This window comes from Lithobates pipiens, unplaced genomic scaffold, assembly GCF_037356315.1.
Source record: "Lithobates pipiens isolate NorthernLeopardFrog02 unplaced genomic scaffold, aLitPip1_a1.2 Scaffold_19, whole genome shotgun sequence".
NCBI classification, from domain to species: domain Eukaryota; kingdom Metazoa; phylum Chordata; class Amphibia; order Anura; family Ranidae; genus Lithobates; species Lithobates pipiens.
Window position 1 is genome coordinate 392,457,706 of NW_027507764.1, and position 18,497 is coordinate 392,476,202.

General features: G+C 47.4%; 1 protein-coding gene across 1 annotated transcript in view; it reads left to right on the forward strand.

Moving 5' to 3' along the window:
- Positions 1–4,817: 4,817 nt before the first annotated feature.
- The window catches only part of RTTN (rotatin), a 314,933-nt gene continuing 301,253 nt past the window's right edge, over positions 4,818–18,497 (forward strand). The window contains exons 1-4 of the mRNA XM_077492379.1: positions 4,818–4,918; positions 9,601–9,675; positions 15,267–15,454; positions 17,605–17,800. Coding sequence (XP_077348505.1) covers positions 9,645–9,675; positions 15,267–15,454; positions 17,605–17,800 — 415 coding nt within the window. The 5' untranslated portion in view covers positions 4,818–4,918; positions 9,601–9,644. The remainder of the gene's footprint in view (positions 4,919–9,600; positions 9,676–15,266; positions 15,455–17,604; positions 17,801–18,497) is intronic.

Sequence of the window (18,497 nt, forward strand, 5' to 3'; positions counted from 1 at the left end):
TTCTGGCTACGTTTCGCAACCAGTCTCACTTCTCCTTTGGGTGACAAAATTGTTGCTGCTTAGGTTCATGCTCCACCTGGTAAACCTTGTGACCGCTGCTTTGTCACAGAGAGTCTCCGTACTGCCATGCTCCAGACTTGCCATTCTCCCAAAGCTGCTGGCCACCCTGGGAGGAATCAACTCGTTTGGGAAATTTCCCAACAATTTTGGTAGCCTAGTCTATGTGCTGGTTTAACTGGCTTCGTAGCTGCCTGTTCCGTGTATGCTCAGAGTAAGACTCCACAACACCTTCCAGTGGGCCTCCTACAACCCATACCCAATGGAGAGAGGCCCTGGACCTACCTGTCTATGGATTTCATTGTGGAGTTAACCAACTCCCAAGGCAACACAATTATTCTTATGGTGGTTGACTGGTTCTCAAAAGATGTGTCATTGTATTCCACTTAGGAAGTTGCCCACTTCTAAGGAACTGGCTTCCACTTTTGCTCAGGAGATCTTTCGCTTACATGGGCTACTCAAGGTGATTGTCTCAGACAGGGGTAGTGAGTTTGTGTGCCAGTTCTGACGATCCTTTTGTGCACAGCTTGCTTTCTCCTTTGCGTATTACCCACAGTCTAATGGGGGGACGCAAAACGGGTCAATCAGTCCTTGGAGCAATTCCTACATTGCTATATTTCTGACCACCATAACAACTGGTCAGACCTATTACCGTGGGCAGAGATTACTCACAACAGTGCCTTGAATTCTGCTTCCCGATTGTCACCGTTTATGGCGAATTATGGTTTCCAACCTTCCATGTTGCCTGACTCGTTTGTTCCGCAGAGTATTCCTGCATTAGAGGAGCATCTCCATGGTCTTCTTTCCACTTGGGCACAAGTCCAGAAGGCTTTGCAACATGCAAATGATAGGTACAGACTCCATGCTGAACGTAGACGCCTGCCTGCGCCTTCCTACCAGGTTGGGGACAGGGTCTGGCTGTCATCTTGCAATGTCCGACTTTGTGTTACCTCACTAAAGTTCGCACCCTGGTTTATTGGACCTTTCCGTATCCTTCGCAGGATTAATCCAGTGGCTTACGCATTAGACCTTCATTCTAATATGCATATTTTGAATGTATTTCATGTCTCCTTATTAAAACCTTTGGTCTGCAACCACTGTACCACCTCGGTGCCACGTCCTCACCCTGTAAAGGTTGAGAACCATGAGGAGTATGAAGTACAGTCCATTTTTGACTCCCATAGGCGCATGCATTACCTGGTGCATTGGAAGGGGTATGGTCCGGAGGAATGCTCTTGGGTCTCATCCTCGGGCATACATGCCCCCTGTCCTCCTCCATGATTTCCAGACAGCGGTGGAGCAGCGAGACCCACCGAGAGGATGGATGCTCCGGACTACAGGGGACAGCGGTGACTTCGCTGGCTCCTGTGTCAGGTAAGTGACACATAATGGACTACTATGCGATGCATAGTAGTCCATTATGCTTTACCTTTGTAGGGAATGAAAGAGGAAGTAAACTCATCAGGGTTTACTTCCTCTTTAAGCCGTTCAGTCCAGAAGATCTCTGCTTTTGCCTTGGTCAACATCACAAGAAAACATCTCCTGCACTCTTGTTTAAAGACTGGCTTTGCTGACATCCCTTCTGGCTCCAGATCCTGCTTGCTGTTCCACTACTTTGATCCCTGACTTCTGGCTTGGCTGACTATCTGTTCCGCTTACTTAACTTTGGCTATGTTTTGAGTATGTTTGTTCTTTTTACTTTTATTATTAAACAAGTGTGATTTAACTGTACTTCTGTCTCGGTCTGATTTCATGGTTTCTGACAGCTAGATGGCATCCTCATTGGTATTTACCTAGGTCTGGGAGAGCTATCCCCCCTTTTGATCTGCAACTGCTATAATGCTGCACATGTGATCAGTTAGGACACCAGCCATTTGATGGTTTGATTGAGGAAACAAGAAAATGTGACAGTTAGCATTCCAGGAATGTAACTGTTTTTTTAAACCGTTAAATTGGCTTCATGATTTATTGCTGTTTAGAGACTCTGGGCTTCAGCAAAATGGCAACCTCGAGCAAGAAGAAACAATGCTGGCAATTTACAGCATACACAAATTTTGATAGCATAATTATTAAAGCGGTAGTAAACCCGCACATTTTTTTTTTTTTAAACCTGCAAAGCAAAAGGCATAATGAGCTAGTATGCACCGCATACTAGCTCATTATGAAATACTTACCTTAGAACGAGGCCCCGACATCTGGCCCGATCCACGCCGAGGGAGCTGATATGCTCCCTCGGCGTTTCTTCCGGGTATCGCGGCTCCGGCGCTGTGAGTGGCCGGAGCCGCGATATCGTCACTCCCGCGCATGCGCGCGGGAGATTTCAGTCCGGCCGCTCGGCTGCTGCCGGATTTTGACGGCGAGAAACCCCTTGTGCGCATGACATTAAAAAAATGTGCCTTTAAGATGTATGTGCGGAAGTGACGTTTTGACATCGCTTCTGCCCTGCTATGGTATGGAGATGGGTGGGGGCCTCACTCATCTCCATACCCAGCCACAGATAGGACCCAATTGCCTCCGCCGACGGCTCCAGTAAGCAGCGCGTGAGAGCGGTGGTGGCACCTCTCCCGCTGCCGATAACTGTGTTTTTGCGACTAATCTCCTGCAGAGACCACCATTATCGTTTACTGAACCGCCGCCTGAAGAGATGGATACCTCGGTTGTGGCAGCAGCTGCTGCCGTTACCGAGATATCCCTCTTCAAAAAAGGGACGTACATCGTCGTGTGGCGGTTGGTAAGTGGTTAAATAACAAGTGTGTCATACTTACCTCGACTGTGCCGCTCGTTTTGCACAGAGTGGCCCCGAACCTGCTCTTCTGGGGTCCCCCGGCAGCTCTCGCAGCTCCTCCCCACATCAGATAACCCACTACGACAGTGATGGCGAACCTTAGCACCCCAGATGTTTTGGAACTGCATTTACCATAATGCTCAACTACACTGCAGAGTGCATGATCATCATGGGAAATGTAGTTCCAAAACATCTGGGGTGCCAATGTTCGCTGCCCTAGGAGAAGCGCTCTCCCCGGGGGTTACCTTATGGGTGCACTCTCGAGTCCAGCGTCCACAGACACGAATGCCGACTCGGCCCCATGTCATTGGAATTGATTGACAGCAGTGGGAGCCAATGGCTGCACTGCTTTCAATCTATCCAATCAAGAGCCGGGACCACATGGAGAGAGGGAGAGCATGTCTCTGCCGACAAATACGGGGCTCAGGTAAGTAAAATGGGGGGGGGGGTGGGGCTGGTCACTGCCGGGTGTTTTTTCACCTTAATACATAGGATGCATTAAGGTGAAAAAACACGAGAGTTTACAACCACTTTAAGATAACGCAGTGCCGTGTCGCAAAAAATAGCCAGATCACGAAGGGGAGTAAAAGTGGTTAATGACACCCCAAACACGGGTAATAGTTGCTCATTTTCAGTTCGATGCAAAAAGTGCTTGGCCCAAAATGTGTTACATGAGCTTCTTTAGGGGGCTTATGGAGCGGAGGGGGCCCATTCAAATGAACAGTGCCGCTCCAAAAAATGCTCTATAAATACATGCAAAAGAAAAGCACTAAAAATGCAACAGTGGCATCATTCAAGCATTAATGGGGCCTCAAAATAAGAACCCCATTTCAAAGAAAGCTCCAGTGCCCCCAGTATAGAATGGCCCCAATAAGGTGCCCCTCTGCATAGAATGGCCCCTGATAAGGTGCCCCTCTGTATAGAATGGCCCGATAAGGTGCCCCTCTGTATAGAATGGCCCAGATAAGGTGCCCCTCTGTATAGAATGGCCCAGATAAGGTGCCCCTCTGTATAGAATGGCCCAGATAAGGTGCCCCTCTATATAGAATGGCCCAGATAAGGTGCCCCTCTGTATAGAATGGCCCCGATAAGGTGCTACTCTGTATAGAATGGCCTTGATAAGGTGCCCCTCTGTATAGAATGGCCCCAATAAGGTGCCCCCCTGTATAGGATGGCCCCCATAAGGTGCCCCTTGTATAGAATGTCCCTCTGTATAGAATGGCCCCAATAAGGCACCCCCCTGTATAGAATGGCCCCCATAAGGTACCCTTTGTATAGAATGTCCCTCTGTATAGAATGGCCCCCATAAGGTGCCCCCTTGTATAGAATGCCCCTATGTATAGAGTGGCCCCAATAAGGTGCCCTTCTGTATAGAATGGCCCCCACAAGGTGCCCCTCTGTATAGAATGCCCCCCACAAGGTACCCCTCTGTATAGAATGGCCCCAATAAGCTGACCCTCTGTATAGAATGGCCCCCATAAGGTGCCCCCCTGTATAGAATGCCACTCTGTATAGAATGGCCCCAATAAGGTGCCCCTCTGTATAGAATGGCCCCCATGTATAGAATTCCCCTCTGTATAGAATGGCCCCCATAAGGTGCCCCCTTGTATAGAATGGCCCCCATAAGGTGCCCCCTTGTATAGAATTCCCTTCTGTATAGAATGGCCCCAATAAGGTGCCCCTCTGTATAGAAGCTCCATTGTGATAATACATACACTGGTGCTATAGCTCAGTGTGGACTGTGCTCCTCCTATAGCCCACACCCGCCTATGTACATACACCGAACACATGGAAGACAGCAATTCCAACTTTCCCTCTCCCTTTCCCTCCAGCAGAACACATCCCATAACCGTCACACGGCCGCTCTCCGCCAATCCGCGCCCTTCTCTCATGCACATTGCTGGAAACAGATGTAGCGATGAGCATGATGATTGGCTGCACGTGCAGTGTTTAGTGATTGGTGGTGGGTGATCGGATGGGCGGGGCGGAGAGCAGCCGGGAAGTGTATAGAATAGATGGAAGCAGTATTATTCATCCATCATCTATAAGAGTGCGATCACATCGTACACCTGACAGGTATGTGGTGTATGGGTGCCCACTGCTGGTACCATCGCCGATTGGCTGTTCTTCTCTCCATCATTCCATTGTATGCTATGGTCTCTCAGTCACTGTAGAAAGCATGCAACTTCCCTGCTTATCTGAATGTAGTAGGCATGCTGAGATCTGTGGTTCCTCCACACACTTCCTAATCTGTATAGGAATCCCCTAGAAGATGAGACTGATCAATGTCATTTCCGGCGTTTTAGATGTGCAACAAAAGATCTGGTGATCCTGCCAGGCTGGCCTTGTCCGTGTACTTCCTGTAATGGGGTGACAACTGTCTATTCCCTGGTCTGCTGTGTTGTCACCCTCTGATATCCCAGGTGGAGGTTGTCTGGGAGCACACTGCACATCACATAGACTGGGGACATTCCTTTCTCTTCCTATATGCCCAACTCTGAACCCTGGAACATGTATGACTAACAACCTTCTTCTCTCTCTTGCTCCCAGTAGAGTGGTGGGCATAGGAATCGTCTCCAGCTCAGTGCCATGTCTGGTGCAGACAAGACATAGAAATCGGAACAGATACTTCTAATCGGGGATTGACTCTGGAACGTTCGGATCCAAGTCTGAACCCACCTGGGCTAGCCTGCCAGGAAGCTGTCACTGCATACAGCCAATCATAGGCAGCCAGAGCATTCCCTGTCCCACTGCTGCAGGTATACACACCCCTTGTATAGGTGGGACACGTGGAATGCCACAGCGGCTTATGATTGGCAGTTTGCAGTGACCGCTTCCTGACAGGATAGCTAAGGTGGGTTCAGACCAGGATCCGAACCTTCCTGAGCTCATCACTACGCGTTCAAACAGGCACATATCTCCTTTCTTAATTAGGAGTGAGATCTGCTCTATTTTCTCATTTTAAAAGAGCGGCGCAGGCTTTATGCGCTTGATTGGCAACAACCTAAGCTATGACAGCTGGTATACTGAGTGTGCCCCCTTCATCACAGGAACAAGTGTGGAGCTGCCGTATTGCATTCAATTCTTTGTTCACATGTCTGTGCGGCGCCCTCTGCCTTGTCCACGTGGCCCCCTCCCTTGTCTGCGCGGCGCCCCCTCCCTTGTCTGCGCGGCGCCCCCTCCCTTGTCCACGCAGCACCCCCTCCCTTGCCCACGGGTCCGCGCGTCGCCCCTCCCTTGCCCACGGGTCCGCGCGTCGCCCCTCCCTTGCCCACGGGTCCGCGCGTCGCCCCTCCCTTGCCCACGGGTCCGCGCGCCTCCCCCTCCCTTGCCCAGGGGTCCGCGCGCCTCCCCCTCCCTTGCCCAGGGGTCCGCGCGCCTCCCCCTCCCTTGCCCAGGGGTCCGCGCGCCTCCCCCTCCCTTGCCCAGGGGTCCGCGCGCCTCCCCCTCCCTTGCCCAGGGGTCCGCGCGCCTCCCCCTCCCTTGCCCAGGGGTCCGCGCGCCTCCCCCTCCCTTGCCCAGGGGTCCGCGCGCCTCCCCCTCCCTTGCCCAGGGGTCCGCGCGCCTCCCCCTCCCTTGCCCAGGGGTCCGCGCGCCTCCCCCTCCCTTGCCCAGGGGTCCGCGCGCCTCCCCCTCCCTTGCCCAGGGGTCCGCGCGCCTCCCCCTCCCTTGCCCAGTGGTCCGCGCGCCTCCCCCTCCCTTGCCCAGTGGTCCGCGCGCCTCCCCCTCCCTTGCCCAGTGGTCCGCGCGCCTCCCCCTCCCTTGCCCAGTGGTCCGCGCGCCTCCCCCTCCCTTGCCCAGTGGTCCGCGCGCCTCCCCCTCCCTTGCCCAGTGGTCCGCGCGCCTCCCCCTCCCTTGCCCAGGGGTCCGCGCGCCTCCCCCTCCCTTGCCCAGGGGTCCGCGCGCCTCCCCCTCCCTTGCCCAGGGGTCCGCGCGCCTCCCCCTCCCTTGCCCACGGGTCCGCGCGCCTCCCCCTCCCTTGCCCACGGGTCCGCGCGCCTCCCCCTCCCTTGCCCACGGGTCCGCGCGCCTCCCCCTCCCTTGCCCACGGGTCCGCGCGCCTCCCCCTCCCTTGCCCACGGGTCCGCGCGTCTCCCCCTCCCTTGCCCACGGGTCCGTGCGCCTCCCCGGCTCCCCCTTCCTTGTCCTCCCTTGAAGCACTGAGCTTAGCACTACGGTGACAAGGGGAGGTTAGAGCGCTTCCCCATGTGTGGTCAAGGGAGAGGGTGCTGCACAGACCCATGGACAAGAGAGGGGGCTCCGCCCTGACCCATGTCCACAGGCCCCCACATGGGCAAGTGCTCTAACCTCCCCTTGTCACCGTAGTGCTAAGCTCAGTGCTGCTGTGATGGGGTAAGGGAGCACCTTGTACATGTGCAGATTTCTGGATGAGCACTACAGCAGCTCCATCCTTGTTACTATTCTAAAAAGGCACAATGCACCATCCTAGCATATACACAGGGCAGCACTGATCACTCAAAATGCTACTTTTTTGGCCAGGCTTTGCAGAAACCATGGTTGGCCCACAGGGTTGTAACTTAAAGTGCAGGTCTGCCCACCACTGCAAAAATTAAAAACCATCAGCTACACACACACTGCAGCTCCTGGCTTTTAGTAGGACACTTACCTGTCCTGGCGTCCAGCGATGTCGGCACCACAGCTATTGTTTCCATCAGCTGTCGGCTGCTGCTGCCGCCATAATGTGTAAAGGAACCCAGTAGTGTAGCCTTACGGCTTCACGCCAGGAACCCTACTGAGCATGCACAAAGCTCCGTTCCTCTTTTCTACTGGGCCGGCGCCAAGGGGGAAGAGGAGGGGGCCAAGCCGTTTTGTCATTATCCGCAGCATCTGCATCAACAGCCTGTTAAAGACAGGTATCTTGTCTGCCCCCCCCCCGAAAGGTGGCAATTGTGGCACCGGAGAGGGGGAGGAAAAAAATGAGTGGAAGTTCCACTTTTGGGTGGAACTCTGCTTTTAAAGTGGATGTAAACCCGATTCATAAAATTTGAGCTGGGCACGTATATCGGTAGTGTTTCCTTATCTCTCTCCAAAGCACTATGTGTTTTGTGCTGCTCCGTTCCTCTGTTATCAGCATGATAACTTCTGACAAGTTGTTCGACACAGGCGATAAAAGCAGAATGGAATGTGCGTCTTGTGGGAGGTTGCTACAAATAGATTAGCAGAGAGCTTGCCTTGTAAAAGCACGGCTCTTCCTTCTGCCAATGTGGAAAAGGGGTGTGTGCCTTTCCTCCAATCAGCTGTCACATAGATTATGTCAGAATGACACTCCTACTGTTGAATGAGGACATGACAATTCTTACCCAATGTAAGAATTGTCAAGAATATAGCAAGATGAAGACAGCAGATATACATGTAAAACTCGTAAAGTAACGGGGCCCCTTAACTGCACTGCAAATGTTTATTATGAAGGTACCCTCTAAGGCAGGGGTCTCAAACTGGCGGTCCTCCAGCTGTTGTGAAACTACAAGTCCCATGAGGCATTGCAAGGCTGACGGTTACAAGCATGACTCCCACAGGCAGAGCATGATGGGACTTGTAGGTTCACAACAGCTGGAGGGCCGCCAGTTTGAGAGCCCTGCTGTAAGGTATGTACTTGCTGCTTCTGGCCATCAGATACGATACAAAATGTGTATGCTCAGATGACCTGAGTGTGCCTGTTTGTTATAATCTGGGTGAAGAGAATATTGGTGTCTGGACTGTGTTTGTCCTGCGCTGCTTTTCTGATAGTTTCTCAAAGAAAAACAATTTGAAGAGACGAGGAACACTCTGTGATTGCTGGTAGAGAAGTCACAATGTGTCACGGATTATAAATGTCAATTTCCTAAACGATCGAGTGTTCAGGCTGTGCCACTCTCAGATAAGTTTGTTTGATATTTCCAGATAATTATACTTTGATTTTCTTGTAAAGTGTAATTAAATACTAACAAAATGCAAATTGCTGTAAAAGCTACACCTTTTTACATGTACTTTAACTTGACTTTGATTTGATAGGAATATAGTACTATCGGGATAGATAAGGCCTCATGCACACAGGATGTGTTTTTTTTTTTTTTGTTTGTTTTTTTTTTTCCCTCTCCTGGATGCCTTTAGGCTGGATTCACGCCTATGCATTTTTTGCGCTTTTTGCATTTTGCAGATTTGCACTACAGTCCATTTACCATGGTTTCCTATGGAGCACGTTCTGTAGTGCAAAAAGCACTAAAAACGCATAAGTGTGAATCCAGCCTACTCCAGGGGAAGAAAAAACGCCAGAGCCATGTTTTGCAAATGCATTTAGGTGCGTCAAGACACTCGCTTATTCCATTGGCCAGGATATTATTTTATTCTGGCCATTGGACTTAATGAACACTCAAGGGTATGATTGGGGTAAGGATCCTTTTTAAATATTTACCTAGAATAGGTAAGGTAAGTCAAATCTTCGCTGTCTTAAAGCGATCCAAGGGCTGAGGCCATCTGACACCACCGTGTTTATTAGTGGGTCTCCCACTAGATGCCCTTGGGCTTTCCTGCCCCTACGCCGCTACTGTGTTCTGTAATTCAAACACCAGTATTTTCTCTGGTTGCATTTACAACATACATTTTCATGATTTATTAATGAATACAGAACTATATTAATTGTTTCTTTTATTCCTGACTGGTGTTCAGCTTTAATAAAGAAAAGTGTATAGCACAGTGCTAATAAGACTGGCCCCATGGCAGATTTGTTACTTTTGTAATTATACTGTTTCATTTCACAGAAGGTGTCAAAACCAAAGAGGTAGCAGGGAAGTGATCCGCTACAATGGACCTGTCTTCACTGGTGAACAAACTTGGTAATGCTTTTAATATGGTTTATTCTTTGTTTTTTAGGCTTGATTTAAACTTTTTTTTTTTCTTTTAAATCCTAATTCTTTGAAGTAAATTTAGGTTATGTAAACTGAAAGAATAAAAGAACTTAAGAGGATAGCGCCAACCTGACAGTGTCATTTACAGGACAAGGGGTGGATATCAGCAGATGGAGTGGCCAGATGCCGGCTGCCTGTACAGATAGGGACACGTTCTAAGTGCTGCTTTAGCTTTATAGACAAGAAAAGTTCATAGCCAGTTTAATAATGTGCATATGATTGATCAAACCAAGCTCCATTCTTATCCAACCTCTCTGTCAGTTTAACCCATTCAGTAGCGTTTTCATTAAAGAATTGTACATTGACTTCTATTCTTATGTGCTTTTGTAAGCCTAGCTATGAGGTCAGAATGCCATCCCTCCACCCACAGCTATCCGACAATGTATGATGGGACATAACTCCAGATATGCTACTTGAAGAGGAGTTCTGCACCCCCCCCAATACTGTAGCTGCTGCCTTTTACTATTGGGATGCTTGCCTGTCCAGGCATCCTGTGGTTTCCTTACCCGAGCCGATTCTTCAATCGGCTCTTGGGTGCTGGCGCTGCTGTCTTGGCTAAGGGAAACCGGCAGTGAAGTGCTTTGTGAATGGGCCGGCTGCAGGGGAAGGAGGAGGGGGGGCCAAACTTCAGACTGAGTTGCATACTCAACTGGAAGTGGAAGCAGGTACCTGTCAAAACCAGGTACCTGCTCTTGCCCCCCCCCCCCCCAAAGATGCCAAGCGGAGGGGGAGAAAAGTCAGACAAGCGGAACATACCCGTTTGGGTGGAGCTCCGCTTTAAGTCTGGTGTAAATAATTCAAATTGTTCATTTTTTATGTGTTTGGAGATTATCAAAGCAAGAGAATGTCACCAGCATACCATGGATCTCCAGAACAGGTCCAAAGCTTTGAGCGGTCACACCATTGCAGCAGATGGCAACGTTTTGGAGCCTCGCAGGAAACCTTCAAAACCTTCATCAGTCATGTGACGGAAAAGGTTTTGGAGATCCATGGTGTGCTGGTGACATTTTCTTGCTTTGACTATTCACAGTTCCTGCTGGTGGTCGCTTCAGTGCCCACAGCCATTTCTACAGAAATGTGTGCTTTGGAATATTTGGAGAGAAATAAGCGGTTTAGGACCTCCTTTTGTTATTGTACTCTCCATGTGTCCGTTGTGTTCCCTCGACTAGACAGGGGGGTCATACCTGCTTGGCTGTGATCAGCAAGACTGGCCAAGGATGCAATCTGTCACCCATTTCCCTACAAATATGGATGATATGGGTTTAGTTTTCAGTAGCAGTTGTATTTTCTTTATCGTACATCATAGGACACAGAGTCTCAAGTAATTACTTGGTGGGTTATAGGCCTACCTTCAGGTGTTGACACTGGTATAACCAATACAGGAAGTTGACTCCCCTATATAACCCCTCCTCCTTCCAGGTTTTTTTCGCCAGTGTTGGTCACGAATGAAGATGTGCTCTGCGGAGCTCCAGGAGGGATCCATGCTGGATTTAAAGAAACCTCCACAATCAGATCCATCCTCGCCACTGAGGCCATAAGATGGTACCTGGACCTCGATGCAAGAACAAGGTTTTGCCTGTAATGCTTCTCTTTGAGAGCTGGACCCTAGGAACCAGGATGCTTTTTGGTCTTGCTACATTTCCTAAAGTTGTCCTGAGGGGTGCTATACAAGGCCCAAAGGAGTGGAACCCCTTTTAAAAGGGCCCCAGTCTTTGAGCGTGTTTAAACGCAGCCCGTCGTGATGGGTGAAAGTTGGATCTGTCTGTTAAATCAGCAGTATCCTGCAGCGAGGAGAAGGTAAGGGAAGAAGCTTTGCTTTTTCCTTCTATATACCTTATATGCCTTATAAATGTCTCCTCTATAAGGAGTAACTTACACTCCCCCCCCCCCCCCCTTGTAGAGGTGTATAGTACGTTCACCTTACTTTGTGTTGGCCATTCAGGTCCTTAGCGGGGCATGTCCGCAAGGTCACGTGGTACTGTGTATGGATGTAACGCATAGCTGAGGGGAAGCGCTGAGGATGCCAATCAGGCTCCACCTGAGGCTTTATATCACAGACACTCTAATTTCAGAAAGACTTTTTAACTGAAGAGAGGCAGTCTGTCACACTAAGACACCAAAGCACTGGGCACGTAAGGGTGTAAACGGGCATTTCCAGACAGATTGTTACTTCGTAGCAAAAGAACTGTTATTTTGTGTGTACCTCTGCTTGTGCTTTGCACTATGTCTTCCAGACCTACCGTAAAGGTACCTAAGGTGGGGAGTAGGAGCCTTGCCCATCAACATCCTAGAGATTCCGGCAGTGTATCTGGCTCTAGAAACCTGGACCTCCAGGTTAAAGAATTGTCCTGCCAGGATCCATTCCGACAATGCCACGGCTGTGGCATATATCAATCACAAGGGGTCACCAAGAGTCTCTCAGCTCAGAGAGAGGTGAACCAGATTCTAACTTGGACAGAAGAGAATGTCCCATGCCTATCGGCAGTTTTCATTCCGGGAGTAGAGAATTGGCAGGTGGACTATCTTAAGTCGTCGGCAGTTACTCCCAGGAGAATGGTCTCTTCACCCCAGGGTGTTTCAGGCTGTTTGCCAAAGATGGGGGACTCTGGACGTAGACGACCTTTTAGTGTCCAGATTCAACACTAAGCTAGTCAACTTTGCGTCCAGATCCTGGACAGGGAACCCACTCGCATACGGAACAGATGTGTTGGCGACCCCGTGGGATCAGTTTTTACTGATCTATGCACTTTTCCCCGATTTCAGTTGCTACCTCAAGTTCTTTGCGGGATCAAGTTGGAAAGAAAATCTGTAATACTGGTAGCACCAGCATGGCCCAGAAGGTCATGGTACGCAGAGACATCGTAAGGATGGCAGTGGAGGGTCCAGGGCTCTTCCCACTAAGGCCAGACCTGCTTTCTCAGGGGCCGATATTCCATCCTATTTTACAAACTCTAAATTTAACGGCTTGGCTATTGAGACCCACATTCTGAATAAACGTGGGCTTTCCAGGTCAGTTATCTCTACTTTGATTAATGCTAGGAAGCCAGCTTCTAGAGCTATATATTATAGAGCCTGGAAAGCTTATGTTTCCTGGTGTGAGTCCAAGGATTGGTACCCTTGAAGATATATCATAGGCAGAATTCTTACCTTTCTACAATTAAGCGTAGAGATGAAGTTGGCCCTGAGTACTATTAAGGGCCAAATCTCAGCCTTATCAGTTTTTATTTCAAAGAATGCTTGCTATGCATTCTTTAGTCCAGGGTTTCATGCAAGGAGTGCTGCGGATTAATCCACCAGTTAAATCACTCTTAAGCCCTTGGGACTTAAATTTAGTTTTGTCAGTGTTACAAAAACAGCCATTCGAACCGTTTGCAGCATGTTACCTTAGTCCAGTGATGGCGAACCTTGGCACCCCAGATGTTTTGGAACTACATTTCCCATGATGCTCATGCACTCTGCAGTGTAGTGGAGCATCATGGGAAATGTAGTTCCAAAACATCTGGGGTGCCAAGGTTCGCCATCACTCCCTTAGTCCTTCTGACTAGGAAGCTGATATTTTCGTTAGCTATATCCTCAGCAAGGAGGATTTCAGAATTGGCTGCTCTTTCTTGTAAGGCCCCTTTCACACGGGACGGATCAGTAATGATCCGCCCCGTGATGATCCGCTTGCTCAGCGAGGATCGCTCCATTGTCCCCGCTGAGCCGGCGGATAACGGGGAGGTCCCGGCACACTGTGCAGGGACCGCCCTGTCAGCTCTCCGCTCTTCTCTATGGGGGATCGGATGAGCATGGACCGTCTGTCCGTGTTCATCCGATCTGCTCTGCAGACGGATAGAAAAATAGGATTTTCCTCTGTCTGCAGAATCGGACGATAGCGGGTGTCTGCGGATGTTTATCCACAGACACCCGCTATCCCATAGGAATGCATGTATGTCTGTATTTCATCCGCAAACGGATGGATGAAATATGGACATAGTGTCCGCATGTGTGAAAGGGGACTAAGGAGTCATATTTGATTATTCATGAGGACAGAGTGGTGTTACGCCCTCGTCCAGGTTTTTTGCCAAAAGTGGTTTCAGGCTTTCATCTGAATGAAGATATTGTCCTGCCAGGGTTTTTTCCCAAGACCTTGTTCCAGGGAAGAAAGGTCATTACATTGTCTTGATGTAGTGAGAGCAGTGAAAATTTATTTAAGACAACTGCTCTGATTCCTAAGACTGATGTCTTATTTCTTCTGCCAGAGGGTCCTAAGAAGGGACAGGCAGCGTCAAAATCCACTGTGCATTTGGCAAGTTATAATTCAAACTTATGATTTAAGCCTCATGCACACAGACGTTTTTACAGCCGCTTTTTTGAGCATTTTTTTGCAGCTTAAAAACACCTGTCCATGTTGGTCTATAGCTTCATGCCCACCTAGGCATTTTGAGCTGCAAATGGGATAGGCGTTTTTAAGCTGTAAAAAAAAACCAGGACCAGTGCGTTCCGTGGCGCGGAGCTAGAGCTGTAAAAACGCGAATCACGCATAAACGCGTAACATTTTCTTTGTTTTCTTAATGCTATCGCCAAGAGATGTGTTTCTTTAAAAAACGCTACTTAACGTTAACTCTAAAAACCGCTCAAAAACGGCAATGCAAAACGCCGTAAAAATCGAGTTTTTAACGTCGATTTTTTTTTTTTTATTTTTTTTTTCCAGGCGTCGAGCTAGCTTTGCAGCCAGTTTTTTAAAATGTCCGTGTGCATGAGCACTTAAAGGGAAAGATTCCCCCTTTTCAAGTTGAGGTACACTCTACCAGAGCGGTTGGTGCTTCTTGGGCAGTGCGTCACCAGGCCTCCAGGTCTCAAATCTGCAAAGCCACGACTTGGCCTTCAGTACATGCATTCGCAAAATGTTATCAAGTGCATGTAAGATGGAATGAGGATATCGCCTTTGGGCGCAGTGTGCTGCAGGCAGCAGTATAAGTCCTCAGGTCTGGGGGTTACCCTACGGGTTGTGTCTCCCTCCCCTCAACTAGCATTGCTATGGGACATCCCACCAAGTAATTACTTGAGACTCTGTGTCCTATGATGTACGATAAATAAAATAGGATTTTTAAAATGGCTTACTTGTAAAATCCTTTTCTTGGAGTACATCATAGGACACAGAGCTCCTGCCCCTCTGTTTTATGGGGTGAGAGTATATTACTTGTATTGCTTGGCTACAAAAACTGAGTGCTCCTGGAAGGAGGAGGGGTTATATAGGGGAGTCAACTTCCTGTATTGGTTATACCAGTGTCAACACCTGAAGGTAGGCCTATAACCCACCAAGTAATTACTTGAGACTCTGTGTCCTATGATGTACTCCCAAGAAAAGGATTTTACAGGTAAGCGGTTTTCAAAATCCTATTTTTACCCATTACAAAAGGGGTTATGTTCTGTTTTTATGGAATGGCAATTTGTGCTGGAGTTCCTCTTTTTTAAATGAAAGTTATGTAAACTGTTACCATTATTACGTCTACATAAAAGTTCCTATTACTTTTTAGGTCACCAGCTTGTAGAGATTCGAGAAAGAGCTCTTAAAAACATACTATGTAAACTGGACCATAATCTTATAGCTGTTGTGGACCTAGTCCAAGAGAAGTCTTTATTTGTACATCTTCTCGAATGGTTTAATTTCCCTACTGTTCCAATGAAGGAGGAAGTTCTTCTGCTTCTACAAAAGTTGATCAAGGTATGTAATCTGCTAATATATACTTATGATTTGATTGCATTGTAGAAATATATATGCTGTATAAATAGTAATGGAAGGACGGGCAAAGCCAGTGTAGGTGTGACAACTGGCAGTGGGAAAGGCTACTTTTGGCATGTAAATGGAGCTGACAGTCTAGAACAGGTAGTCTATTTGATTAGTTCAACTGAGGCCAGATGGATTTAACCCAAAAATGGAAGAGACAGCACTCCGACAGAGGTCCTGTATTAGGAGGTGCCATAAAAGCGTCATGCCAGTAGAAAAGACGGAGTGAGGTTTAGTCCTGTTTGCCTAAATTGACCAGAGATCTAAAGCTGGCCATACGTGGATCAAAATTTGGCAGGTTCAGCGGGAACAACCAACCATCCTGTTGGATTTTCTCAGCTTGATAAGTGGCTCTGGTGCTGATCAGTCTATTCTGATGACTGGGAGGTCTCACCACTGTTGGAATCCAATAGCTTAGTGCGGAGGAGTCCCTCATCCACACATTCTATGTTCAACATGTTGGTTGAACAAAAAAGACTCATCTATGAACTGCTTTACTAAGAGAATCTGTCCAGGGCTGTGGCTGGGGTGGTAGAAGCTTTGGCTGAGACAGTAGAGAAGTCTGTAAATGATAGCCAGGAGCCTGAAAAATCGCTTGTTGCTTGTTTAGCTGGATATATCTTTTTGCATTGGCACAGAACCTGCTAATCTCTGTTTTAAGCAATAAAGCGGGCAGAAAGCCCGGAAACGCACCTCTAGTGACTGTCTTTTGAAGCGTTTCACTTTTGATGCAGATCCCTATTACATATGTTTGATTTAAAACAAAAGTAAATTAGCATGACATAATTTGAAGAAGATAAGTGCCAGAAAATGTATTTATGTTGTTTAGCCAAGCAAATTTATTACAAGACATGAAAAATAAAGGTGTTGCATAAATAGACAATAGGCGTCATAAGTAAAAATAGTTCTGTGAAAAACCTCACTCATATGTATCAGTCAAAACACATCATATCAAATATAATATGTGACATATGCATAGAATTAAATTCATTTTCCAGATTAATTAACACTTTTAGTGGACCTGTCACCATGCATTTTCATTTTATTAACTCAATGATACTGCTCATCTACAAACAACGTAATGGATGCTTACCATCTGTCCTGCAAATCATGATGATCAAATTACTATTAGAATTTTTATGTGCATTTATTATTATTTAAAGTGAAGCTCCGGGTAAAGGGCTAAATATTGTACGTGTTTGAAAGACAAGGCATTTGTGTTGCATACACCTCTCCTAGTCAGTAATATTAATTCCTGGTTCAGCGTCATTGCTTAATGTGGATCCTCGCTGCATCTGAGCACCACAAACCGAAAGCTCTATTTAATTCCTTTAATATTCAAAGCAAATTCCGCTATCCATGTATGTCTCCATGCTTTTACTTTGCTGAGAAATCACTTTGAAAAACAACCCGCTAGCACCCCTTAGCATTTCTGCCCATGGCCATCTTAAGTAAGGGCAGATTAACGTAGCTTTTACACCTCCTCCTCTCCTCCTGAAGACTTCTGGGATGTATGACATCATTTGCCTAGGCAAAAAAACAGAAAGTATAATCCACAAAGAAATATAAAAAAAAATGTTTAAAATGCGTAAAAATTATACTTTCCTATCTACTAATGATAGCAGCACGAGGATTAAAAATCAATGTTGATTTGGGAGAGTACAGTTCCACTTTGTGTTTTTATTTTAACACTTGTTCATATGGGTGTTGGCTGCATGATTCTGGCCAAAATGAGAATCACAATTTTTTTATTTTGCTTAGAATAAAAAGATCACGATTCTCGCGACGGGGGCTAACTTTACTGGTTAGTTGTGTGTGGGTTTTTTTTTTTATTCATTAAAGTATAAGGGGTATAAGAGAACAGAAGAGAAGCGCCTAGTATTGGAATAAGATAAGAGGATAGATCACTTCTAATATGGCAGTGATCACTTGAACAAATGGCTTTGTCTTTAACATTTTTGTCTTGCTCTGCATATCACTGTTGGTAGACAGGAGGTGACAGTTTGCTACATGTAATGACAACTAAACAGAATGTATTCTCTTGGGTTTCTTATGTCCACTCTTCTCTTTTCTTTTTTTTTTCCTAGCATTCCCTAGCTGCTCAGTGGCTGCTCGATATGGGTGCTGTAGACTTCTTTTCTCAGCTTCGGCCAAACATTGAACCAAACCTTCAAGTTTTCGTGGATTGCATTTTAGATGGCCTCTTCCTCCTTCCAGCAGAAAGTCCCTTTGGGCCTCTCCCTTCACTGGAGAACAAAGCCTGGCAAGGACAGGACTATGCAGGTAGCTATTCGATATTCCCTTTGTCAAGGATTTTCTATACATGGATTTATTGCTTCCGCCTTTTTTTCTTTTTTTTTTTAACTAATAATAATTTATTCTCTAATTAATTACTATTCAAAATAAAGTAACCTAAACTGTTTTTACCATATACAAACTATAGCATTAAAGTGGGGTATCCCTTAAAAAAAAAAAATTAAAAGTCAGCAGCTACAAATACTGCAGCTGCTGGCTTTTAATAATCGGACACTTACCTGCCCCAGGGTCCAGCGATGCGGGGGAACGAAGCCCCCCCTCGTTCCCCGCTCCGCTCGCGGCGCCGTCATGCATACTGTGGGCACCCGGCTGTGGCTCCACAGCCGGGCACCCACTGCGCATGCGCGAGCGGCGCAGGGCGCCATGATACGCCGTACAGTCACCTGGGACACGTGACAGGTCACAGGTGAATGTGCGGCGCAAGGGGAAGTGATGTCACCAGCCCGGGCAATGAAGAAGGCAGACTACGAGGGACCCCCTAGCAACCGGTATTTAGAGGTGAGTAAAAAATTTTTTTTTTTGCCAATTATTTTTTTTACATTTTTTTTTTTTTTTATGAATTTTAAGCAGCTTTTCATTTTTTGGTGGCAACACCACTTTAAGTCAGAAAAGTAGGTCCTGCTAGATAACGTCTGACTGGCCCCTTTTGCATGTATAGCTATGT